The sequence below is a fragment of the Camelina sativa genome, chromosome 7, assembly GCF_000633955.1.
Source record: "Camelina sativa cultivar DH55 chromosome 7, Cs, whole genome shotgun sequence".
In the NCBI taxonomy this organism is placed as follows: Eukaryota; Viridiplantae; Streptophyta; class Magnoliopsida; order Brassicales; family Brassicaceae; genus Camelina; species Camelina sativa.
The window spans coordinates 28,411,253-28,423,314 of NC_025691.1; the positions used below are offsets into that span (position 1 = coordinate 28,411,253).

Here is a 12,062-nt window from a genome sequence, read left to right on the forward strand (position 1 = left end):
ATATATATATATATATATATATATATATATTTAATAACTAAGAGGTACATGGCCGAAACCCATACATCCCCTCAAACCCGAAACTAGAGCATATTTTATGGTCTCGTACCAAGCGCCACTCAAACATGTTATTTTTTTACCTTCTTTTTTTCGCTCGGTTTTGTTAGCAATGACCTGGTTCATTTTCAGTTTTAAGGGGTTGCAAGCCAACGAGTAAATTACAAGAAACAACAAGCCTAAAAGTAGTGCTACTTTGGAAAAGACAAATGAGTTAAATTTCTTTCCAGATACAAAGTCTTGTTTACCTTCCAGTGCAAAAGAATACTAACCTAGGCGAATTATAATAGAGGTTGAGACCCTCTGATGCATCTTGTGTCTTGTACTCTATTTTTCTTAGTCAAACCTTTTGGCTCCTTCAGGTGTCTTTGACACACTTCAGCAAAAGCATATTCTTCTTCCTTGTTGAATATCTATCTTGCCTCTTTTCTTATGAGGGATCATATTCTTAAAGGAGAAATAGTTCCTTTTTCTTAGAACTTGATCATGTTAATTAGTTTCTCTCACACAATATCATCTAATTTTAGCACATAATTTAATAACTACTAACACAATATTTCATCTTGTAATACAATATTAATCCTCCAATAAAACTATAAACTTCAACAAAATGAAGTTGACCACGGTTTGTTACGGTTAGAAATTTTGTTTAGTGGTTACGGTTAAATACGGTTCCAATTGAGGCGGTTACGACTATATACGGTTAAAATTATTTGATATTATGATACAATTAATATTATTTAATGATATAATATAGTTAATATTATTTATTTATAATTGATCTGTTCTTTTAGTGTACTCTTATATATCATATGATTCATATTAAATAAATAATTATTAGTATATTTTATTATGTTTTTAAAACAGTTATAATTAACAAATTATGGTTTAACTACGCGGTTAACCAACAGTTTTGATACAGTTACTACTAATTAATGGTTATGGTTGATATAATTTAACTATATATTTACAGTTAACAGTTATAGTTTTTAACCAGTTTAAACGGTTACAGACCGATTACGGTTTGGATACGATCCGATTATAGTCTGAAATACATTTACGGTTTAATTTTGGTTATCCCTATACTAGTGGTCTAGTTACACAACCAAATGAAGCTTATTTATAAAAATAAATATTATTTAGGTTAAATAAAATACACATAGATATCTAATTTGTATTTCTTCTATGTATCTAAAATTATTTCTTAACTTCTTTATTAGATTATATACTATAAAAATACCAAATACCTTGTAATTTTCAAATTTATTACCTTATATATCCCAAAACAACCAAAAAATAAATGCAAATGGACAAGTGGCACTGAAAAATAGATAAAAATATCTTACTGCATTTAAAATAAATATTACTTTATTTTGGTTAATTAAAATACACATAAATCTCTCTAAATTGTATTTCTTCCATGTATCTAATATTATTTTTATATTTTCTTAACTTCTTTATAAGATTGTATACTAAAAAAACAAAATACCTTGTAATTTTCAAATTTATTACCTTTTAGCCCAAAAAACAACCAAAAAATAAATGCAAATGGACCAGTGGCACTGAAAAATAGATAAAAATATCTTTACTGTATTTAATATAAATACCAGATTCAGTGAATTAACAGAAACGTATGGTAAAGTAGAGAAAGCAAACAAGTGCTAAAAAGAACAACACAACATACGCCTTTTTGCTTTAAGCCCCCAAATATTGTTGTCTTTCTCAGAAACTTCATAAAACAGTTGAGAGGAAGAAGAAGAAGAAGAAGATGAAACGACGAAGAGCCCTTTAAAGAAAAAGAAAAAGAAAAAGTATCAATCTTTAAAAAAAATCCAAGATCTGCCCTTTCTATCTCCGGTTCTCAAAGCTTCCCGATCTTGTGATGTATTGAAGAACCCGGAGAAAGAGAGAGAGATGTTGTGCTTGAAAGGTTCGGTTAGGCGGAAGAAGCAATCCGGTTCTGTTCCGGTTTATCTGAATGTCTACGATCTAACCCCTATGAATGCTTACGGTTATTGGCTTGGACTTGGTGTCTTTCATTCTGGTGTTGAAGGTTAGTTCAATTTTGTTTTCTGGGTTTGGCCCTTTTTTTGTTTCGAATCTACTTGTTTGGTTGCTAAAGAATGTTACTTTTTTGGGTTTTTGAAACTTTTAGATTTGTTGAGAATTGACTTTGGTTCTTCTCTGAATTGACTAAAAGAGTATACCAAAATCTCAAAGTTTTGATTTTTATGATTACAGAACAAGACTTGATTTGTTGTTCCTTGTGCTTTATGAATTGTAGATGCTCTGTTGCTTAGATGATCAAAATAGAGTAACCAAAGGTTTGTAATGGGCTAAGTTTATGTGTTATGTAATGTTTTTGTAATGTAGTTCATGGAGTTGAATATGCCTTTGGAGCACATGAATCTTCAAACACAGGTATTTTTGAAGTGGAGCCAAAGAAGTGTCCTGGTTTCACGTTTAGGAAATCGATTCTTGTCGGGAAAACAGATTTGGTTGCCAAAGAAGTCCGAGTCTATATGGAGAAACTAGCTCAAGAGTATCAAGGAAACAAGTACCATCTCATCACAAGAAACTGCAATCATTTTTGCAATGAAGTTTGTGTTAAACTTACTCAGAAATCGATTCCTAGATGGGTGAACCGGCTCGCTCGATTAGGTAAACCAAATCATACTGAGTATTGTAATGTGTAAGAAAGATCATCAAGTAATGCAAAAGGTTATGTTTTTTTGTGTAGGGGTTCTTTGCAACTGTGTGTTACCACCGCGTTTAAACGAGGCAAAAGTGAGGCGGGTAGGAAAAGGAGAGCTTTCGGAAAGTGAGAAGAAGAAGCTAAGAAACCGAACACGATCAGGTCCATTGCTCTCTTCTTCTTCGTCTTCTTCGACACCTGATAATCATCGTTCACACATTCGAGCAAAATCAACTGGTAACCAACCTTCTTCATCATCGGGTTCTAAGAAAAATCAAAGACCTAGAGCTCAAGACCAGAAGTCGCCAAGCGTAAGCGTCAAGACTTGATTCATTATTTTAACATTTAATTATTGTTTATGATAAGGACGAAAAAAAGTATAAAGACAAAAGAAAGAAAAAACAGAGGAAAGTGCCAAGCAAAGTATCAATCATACATGGGCATGCTCGTGCTTTTGTTCTCAAGACCATGTTTTTAAAAACCTTTTTGGGTGTGTAGATCGTTTCTTTCTTGGTACAATTGCTTATAGGAGACAGAGAGGTTATAAGTATGTACAAAAAGAACATGATTCATATATTTTTCTCTGTTTGATCACTCATTGGAGTTTCTTTATTCCAAAGTTTTAAACACATCACTCTCTTTGTGGTCATTTTTTTGTGGTATCCCAATGAATGTCAAAAATGATACTTTCTCTGTTTCAAAATATATGATATTTTAGCTGTTTTAGGTAAAACAAGTATATCAAGAAATAGTTATTTTTTAAAAATTTAATCAATAAAAAATAAGACTGCATAATAAAAAATATAAAATTGATCAAAAAGTTGCATAAAAAATTGGTAATATGTTATATTTCCTCCGTTTCAAAATATAAGATGTTTTAACTAAAGCACGCAGATTAAGAAGTTTTTACTTTTAACAAGTTCAACCAACCAGAAACAATATTGCATAATATAAAATACAAAAGTAATCTAAAAGTTGCATAGAAACTTGAAAACATCATATATTATGAAACAAAAAACTTCTCTAAAACATCTTATATTTTGAAACGGATGGAATATTATGAAACAAAAATACTTCTCTAGACATCTTATATTATGAAACGTAGAGAGTAATGAAATGTTAATGGTGCCTGATTATAAAAATTCCTTGATGTATCTTGTATTTGGATGTTGCTTATTAGTTTCTGCTTAGTTCTTTCTTAGGCTTTAATTTTCCTCAAATTAAGTTGTTTGATTTAAACTAAAACACGCAATCATCTAAATAATGTTATAATTATATCTCTTTCATTCTTGAAAATATTATTTTCCCTAACCTTTTAACGAAAAGAAAGAAAAAAAAATGGTTTAGAAAAGTTATTCTCGAGGATATTCATCTCACAAATCTACAAAAACTAAAGATTAACATCGATATTAGCGAGGATGTTTATATGAGAACAAACAATATAATCTGCATCATCATGATGGATTTGTTTGTAATGATGTCTTTATGGTGGTTGTTGTCCTTTCTTTGGTTTTCAGTTTTCATTGAAGTAAACAATAAACAATTATTATTTTTCCACATATGGTAGATTACTGACTGCAGACTGAGAATTATTATTAGAATCTCATATATAGGATACAGACCGATCGGTCCTCTCATCAGATCGACAATTCTGCAGCATTCCAAATTTGATTTGATTTTGGAATTTTATTTTATTTCTCATTTCTTCAATATTGTTTAGGTTTAACATACTCTTATATATTACTCCTTCCGTTTCAAAATATAAGATGTTTGAGTTAAAAAACGCATATTAATAAATAGTTACTTTTAAAAAGTTTAACTAATCATAAACAAAACTGCATGATAGAAAATATAAAATTAATCTAAAAATTGCATAAAAAGTTAAAAACATCATATATTATGAAACAAAAATATTTCTCTAAACATCATATATTATGAAACACAGGGATTATATATTATGATCCATAAAGATTCACTTTTTCATCCAATTTGGGCAATTGGGCCATATTTCATGGATTATCCTGAATCTACACATTAATGGTTTAGAGATTGACAAAAAAAACTCAAGGGATAAGAGAAGGCCTACAATGATGATATCCCAAATATGATTCACATTTATAACCAAAACTAAGAGCTAGCTAGGTTTATATGGTGAAAAACTTGAAAGAAGCATATGAAGGACTTTTCTCTTTTAATAAAAGAAACAAAAAAGTCATGAACAACTTGTTTATAAGAGGAGAACACAAATTTAAGGTACACTTTAATACTTTATCACGTTTTCAAATTTGGTTATATTTTATTATTTAGAATATAATCCATCACCTTATCAAATTGGGTAGAGTCAGACCAAGACATAGAAACAAGTCGCAAACGGTTACGTTTTCAATCGATCGAATATTATGGTGGTGTTAGACCATTCTCTAATGGTTTTCCCAATTTTTCCTCTATAATAGAGTAACTCTATAATAAAGAGGTGAGTTTTACTCGAATCCACTTTTATTCTCACCTCTAAAATAGAGATTGTTATTTTTTCTTCTATTTATCGATGAATTTTTGTAAAAAAAATAGAGTTTTTCTATAAATAAAGAAAAAAATAGCAATGAAAATAGAAGTGTGTCGGAGTAAAACTCATCTCTATTATAAAGTTTACATTTTAAAAAATTGAATTTAGGGGAAGTCCAACCAAGAATTACATTTTTAAAAATTGAATTTTGGGGATTGTCAAATAGGAAGAGGTTAAAATAAAATAATTAATCATTTTTCAAATGATAGATTTGATCAACGATTAAACGAGACAAATATTGGTCTCATCCCAAAATTAGACCAATCAAAAAATATTCGAAGTTTGACCTATAAACCCTTTAATTTGTAGACATTACAAACTAATATCAAAGTTTTCTTGTCAAAGAGTATAAAACTCTGATTCTTACACACTTTCGTGTACCCTCATATCCAGTTGATTGATCTATATACAAAAGAAAAAATGATAAAAATGATTTGATCAGACTGATCTTGTTACTTTCTCCAAGCGTAGATAACCAAAGAGAACCAACTCTTACACCCAAAGCTCCTCTCATCTTCCTCTCTACAACTAGACCACTCCATCACAGAAGACATCCTAGAAGAAGACCAATGACCATACGAAGTCTCCCAAAACGACGGTGTTGGAGAGTTCTCCTTCCGCAAAACAACGTTGTCTCTTACTCGCTTGTTCATCATCAACGCGTCGTTTCCTTCAACCTCTTGGTTCTCAAACCGTAGTAAGAACACCGCGGGTGTCTTATCCGGTTTAACCTTATCCTTGTCACCAAAAAGCCAGTTGTATACATCCCACGATATTTGTATCGTCACACCATCGATCACTATCTTTGTGTTCCCTCTAAATTTCCACTGAAGCTGATTAATCTTTAAAACACTCTTATCATCTACGCTAAACCGAAGACTAGCATCGTCGTTAACAACCTTAACGTCTATGCTAATGTCTCTTAGTTTTCCTTGGATCTTGATTTTCGTAGAGTAAACTCTGTTTCCAAACAGATTCTCTCTCTTGGACACCAAGACTTGTCTCCTAGGCCTCTCTTTCACGTTTCCATCGCCAACGAGAAGACCCACTTCGCCGGATACGATAACAGCTACGTAAAACCCGGATTCAGGGTCAGGTCCTAATCCAAATCTTGCATGAGTCAGGTCCCATACGATCCGAATATCGGGTTTTCGAGATATCTTCTTGGATCCATGTTTTCTCCAGAAGGTCAAGGGCTTGACTTCGAGCCGGAAAGTGAAGGGAACGGAGTGGCGGTAGCAATCCGGAGAGTGAAGATAGCAATTTACGGAGTGGCAGGAGTAGAAATGAAGGTGGAGAGAGCGACGGAGGAAGGCTTGAGACCATGTGAGGAAGAAAACACCGACGTTAGTGTGGTAATGGCAAGTGGTGGTGGTAGGATTCGGAAGGTCACCGGAGAAATATGACGGCGATGGAGCAGACGACGGTAGATCATCGTTTGTCGCGGTGGCGGAAGGATGGAAACAAGCGGATAAAGGGGAGGAGCCACCACGACCAAGAGCAGATATTTTCATTTTAGGTCTCTTCAAATCTGAACTACTTGGTTGATCTATACACGCACTACGCACATACATTAAAAAAAAAAACACTTATTATTTTATATTGGTATGTCATATATGACTATTTGATAGTATATATCTATACTTGATCGTTGCTTGGCTTATGTGTCTGAAAATGAGTTGTCATGTTGTAAAATTCAAAAGAGTGGGTCAAGTCGACAAATTGAAAGCAACTTTGTGGATAAATGGTGTAGACCAAAACAGACATTCATTGATATCTCGTGCTGGTTCACATTCTGGTTATATATCTTCAAGTTCAATTCTTTGAAAGTCACTTGACTTTCCCCTCCCTTTCTATTAGTTTTTTTTTTTTTAACGTTTTTTGGCCACAGTGAAAAGCTCTTAGTTATGTGCTTTAGGATCAAAGTATGCAATATTTAATCGCTGACAGTATGTTAAACCTTTAATTTTTTTGACACATGAATAATTTGTGGACTGATCTTAATTAAGATATGAACCGACATAAAATATGTTAAACTTATTATTTGATCGTCGTGCATGCTTAATTCGTTATTTTACCCTTGATTCGTTTGATTTTTAATGGCTCCTTTTTGGGTTCCAATTAACAAAAGAAAAAGGTTTGAAAATGCCCAACGACAAATTAAAATATAGAAAAGTACACAAATTCATTGCGAGATTGGTGCATTACTCGCTGCTTTTTGTTTTATGCCAAGGCAGTCCAAAAAATGTGATTGATTCCTGAGCTTTCATTCTCCAATCATTCACAGAATACCTACAAAATTGTTTATTAGTCATTGATTTATAAAAGAAAAAAATAGAAGACTATTTGAAAAATAATTTTATTAACTTCATTTTAACTAAAACATTTTTATTTTCACATCCCAAGCAATTAATAATTATTGCATGGTAAGGAGAATTGAAGTTGAACATTTTGTAGGTTATATTCATACAAAAATGGTTAGACGGAATCTTTAATTAAAATTTAAACATATACATTGATCATAAAGCCATTAATTGATTATCAGATCAAAACTCTTAACCATTTGTATAGAAACATGCCATTTTGGTTATCGTATTCTTTTAACAAATTCGAAAATCTGATCGAACCTATTGAAAAGGTCTAACCAAACCATCCAATGGTCGATACTCAAATCGGTCCAATTTCAAAATCAAAGGGTGCTTAGAAAAATGGGCAAATGTGGACTTGAACCCAAAATCAAATGATGCCTAGAAAAATGGGCCAATGTGGCCCAATAAAAAGACTCTCTAACCCTAAAATCTCGTCGGCGTATAAATTCTCACCGCCACCACATGTACAAGCTTCTTCTCCAGATTTAGGGTTTCACTTTCGTTTCGGCTCGGTTCCAGAAGCTAGATCGCAGAAGCTTCAAGATGGTAAGTCCTTCTTTCATCTACTTCAATCTTAGTCAATTTTAGTATCAAAATGTTACGAAAAGTTCGAAACTTTGAATCATTTTGATGATCTCTTCATTATGTGAAACAGCCGTCGCACAAGACGTTCATGATCAAGAAGAAGCTTGGAAAGAAGATGAGACAAAACAGGCCTATCCCTCACTGGATTCGTCTTCGTACCGACAACACCATCAGGTTTTGTAAACGAATTTTGTAGCTTTTGTATGTTTTGATCGTTTGGTTTAGGGTGGAATTAGTGAAATCTTATTTGGGTTTGTTTGTTTGGTTTTTTGTAGGTACAATGCTAAGCGTAGGCATTGGCGCAGAACCAAGCTTGGATTCTAAGTGGGTACTGTTGCTTTTTGTGAAAGATTTGATCTTTCCTATAAAGACTTGTTTTTTTTTTTCAGTTTTGATTGTGTGACAGTATTACATTGTTCACATTTTGTGTAAGACTTTCTTTAATCATTTTATGTTTCCGAATCATTGGTTTAAGAGTACTCGTTGTAGTAACATTGTGGTTTTCACTAGTTTGAAGATTTGGAAATTACTTTTTTTGTTATCTTGTTTTATTCACTACTCTCAGTCAGTAGGATCAAGTTTGTCTTCATATGATTATCTTAGGTACTTAAGATGTGTAGTTAGTGTAGCTTTTGAGGTTTACAGAAGTGCAGATGAAGTGAGACGAATGTGTTTGGTGCTTATGATCATTGTGTATGCCATCTTATCATTTTGGTAATTAGATAACTAATGGTGTTTCTTTGAGGCTTGACATAATATTTGAGTATCGTGCTATCTATCTACATTCTACACCTATTATAGATTCATTTCCTAGGTTCATTTCTCTTATGGTTGCGATAAGACATCAACGTAAGTGAACACAAAGGAAATAGATTTAGGTAGCCTTGTGCATTTTGCATTGAATCATGTCTCCTTAATTACTCGAACCATCAGAATTACTTGGATACTTGACCTTGATTACTCAAAACGTTTTGAATTACCTGGCTAATTTAGTTACTTGTTTTGGTAACTGAAAACGATAATTTACATAAGAGTATATATTATTTATAACTCTTAAAAATTTTCAATTTTTTTTTTACAACTGATATATTGTAAAAAACATTATTATGGTTTTGTGCGATCTTTACTCTTGTGGGTAGTGAGTGATCTCACTAAATTAAAAGTATCAGTTAAGAAAAACACAATTGTTAATCCAAAAAGCAGTTGGCATTAGAGAGTTCAAATGTAACAATTGTCATTTTGTTGTATAAATATATAGGACTCAATGGTTAAACACAAAAAGTGACGAGGTATTTTGGAGTTCAAGTGTTAGGTTTGACCTATATTTTAATTCAAGTGTACCCCATTTCTTGCTTAGGTCGGCTATATGTGTTTTTGTTTCCATTGCTTTTTTGTTCCCACCGTCGCTATTGACTGTTGGCCTAGCTATTCTGATGCAACATTCTTCATGAAGACTAAAAGGATTTCTTAGAAAAGGATGACGTTATTGTAGTTTCTTCTAATGTTTGGTTGCTTATATAATTATAGTTGAAAAAACAGATCAACCCACAAAAATACAACAACGTTGATTAAACGTTTCTTAAAATTTATACGCAAAAGTTGAACTCAAGACATTACCACTCAGTTGTATAACAAGGAACAAGTCAATATTCTAAACAGCATCATTTTAAGTTGACAAAACATACCAGTTTAGCATCATTCAAATCAATTCACTCTCTATTTCCTTATATATAGTACAGACTGATAGCTAGATCCATCAACGTTTTCTTCTTTCATTTTCATACGTTCCCTTCTTACCCAATTTGTTGTTATATAGCCTTGGTGTCATATTTCAACGTTCCTTATTCAACTAAAGAATGTGGAGATTCATTTTGGTGATGTGTCTTCTAGCTTTGCTCAGAAAGGGAAGCTCGGGGAGACCGCCAATATGGGAGAAGGATTTGGGACGATTGTACGGTTTACATAACAAGCTACAACGAGGTCCAGTTCCTCCATCAGAACCATCTCTATGCCACAACAAACTAAACCATCTTTCTCATCCAGATATTTACTCTTCCCAAACTTACGTTCTCTGCCCATGATCATGCTCATTCCATCCTTGACATCATTGACAAATGATAGTCAATGATTAAATTCCATTTGTTATTTTCTTTATCTTTGCTCAAACATAATTCATTGATGTATGATGAATCTATGACCTTTTGGTTCGACTAATCCAGAATCTAGAGGCATATGATACGATAGAAGTCATTTTTTTTTCAACAAGCATTGTATTGGATTTGAATCTAGATGATGATACCAATTTCAAGTCAGTTCGAATTCGAATCAGATCGATCAAACTTTTATCATGCTAGATTGTAGTAATTTGTTTTCGAATTATGAATTTATGAAACCATGTTAAGTTTCCACATTTTTCATAACCACAAAATTAAGACATGTGATATATAAACAATTTACAAATTTTATAAAAATATATAGATGTAATTATAGAACCAAACAACCCTGGAAAACTTCTATTCTCGTATTCTTACCCCCAAACTTTGAGATGAGTGAATCACAACCCTATACAAAAATAAAAAAGAGGTAAAAAAGATCACTCATCAAAACGGATTTGGATTTTTGGTGTCCGATGTCAATCATCTTGTTAACCGGAGAGTCCCTCCTAGCTCAACTGGAACCAGTGGAACAAGTGAATGAAGAACATCAGTTATCAACGGCCGGTAACTCGGTTCTGGCTGCACGCATAGCACCGCCATGGCTGCTACCTGCGAAAATATTTAACAGCCTTGATTCAATAATCTATTAAGTATTTGCAATCTCACCGGTTTTACATCACAAAACCATCAATTCAAAGCCTAACTATTGAAGCAACATTCGAGTTTTAGTCACACAAACAAAATAGACTTTAAACCGGTTCTATTTTAAGACCGAACCTGGTATAAGTGCTTGAGATCCATTGTATCTTTTATAACTGAATCCACAATGTTTGGAAGCTTGGATCTGTCAGTAAGTTGTGGCATTGCCTGCACCATCAACATACTATATACATCACAAACCAATTAATTTTAATAGAACGCTGTTAAACCGTATAAAAACATACCCAAGTCCCAAGAGACTGGCATTGAGCTGGAGTCAGTTTCTCAACCGGCCGTCTACCCAACAAGAGTTCAAGCAGAACCACCCCAAATGCATAAACATCACTCTTATCTGTCAGTTTACCTACACACATATATCCAAAATCACACAGTTCTTTTCATCACAAAACGATTATTTAAGCTAAAATGTTAATGAATCCATGAGAGAGTGAGACTAGTGTGTTAAACAACTATTATTATGATGAATTATTATGAATTATTATGTGTTGCACAACTAAACTAAGATATGAGAACTGAGTCAGGGAATAAAGAGTGAACATAGTTACCGTCTAGGAGATATTCCGGGGCAACATAACCGTGTCCCAGATAGTTTAATGTTGGCCTTGCCATGCTCATCAAGCGATACAGCAAGACCAAAATCTGAAATCTGCATTTTTGTAACCAAACAGTAGTTTTACACTAAAACAAGAACCAAGATCTATTCTAAACAACATTTTAAGAAAAAAAGACTCGGTACGAACCTTGGCGTTGAAGGAAGAATCAAGAAGAATATTCGAAGATTTCAAATCCCTGTGGATAATTGGTGGACGACAATGCTCATGGAGATACTCTAGCCCTCTGCGATCAAACAGATGAAAAACCGGTTCCTCAGAATCAAAACCGAGATTAACCGACGAAAAAACCGGTCAAGGAGTTGA

At 33.1% G+C, this 12,062-nt stretch overlaps 4 protein-coding genes and 1 pseudogene across 4 annotated transcripts; 2 read left to right on the forward strand and 3 right to left on the reverse strand.

Moving 5' to 3' along the window:
- Window positions 1,691-3,350, forward strand: LOC104703049 (deSI-like protein At4g17486). Its single transcript, XM_010418982.1, has 3 exons — window positions 1,691-2,110; window positions 2,431-2,718; window positions 2,798-3,350. Exons 1-3 carry the CDS (start codon window positions 1,972-1,974, stop codon window positions 3,079-3,081), a joined length of 711 nt encoding a protein of 236 aa, XP_010417284.1. The 5' UTR covers window positions 1,691-1,971; the 3' UTR covers window positions 3,082-3,350.
- On the reverse strand, window positions 5,590-7,010 carry LOC104703050. Its single transcript, XM_010418983.2, has one exon. It carries the CDS (start codon window positions 6,887-6,889, stop codon window positions 5,768-5,770), a length of 1,122 nt encoding a protein of 373 aa, XP_010417285.1. The 5' UTR covers window positions 6,890-7,010; the 3' UTR covers window positions 5,590-5,767.
- Window positions 8,132-8,810, forward strand: LOC104703051 (60S ribosomal protein L39-1-like). Its single transcript, XM_010418984.2, has 3 exons — window positions 8,132-8,230; window positions 8,340-8,443; window positions 8,545-8,810. The coding sequence occupies exons 1-3, from the start codon at window positions 8,228-8,230 to the stop codon at window positions 8,591-8,593; spliced, it is 156 nt and encodes a 51-aa protein (XP_010417286.1). The 5' UTR covers window positions 8,132-8,227; the 3' UTR covers window positions 8,594-8,810.
- On the reverse strand, window positions 10,114-10,490 carry LOC109125612. The gene has a single exon (XM_019227575.1). The coding sequence runs from the start codon at window positions 10,358-10,360 to the stop codon at window positions 10,166-10,168; it is 195 nt and encodes a 64-aa protein (XP_019083120.1). The 5' UTR covers window positions 10,361-10,490; the 3' UTR covers window positions 10,114-10,165.
- Window positions 10,728-12,062, reverse strand: part of LOC104705034 — a 2,596-nt pseudogene continuing 1,261 nt past the window's right edge.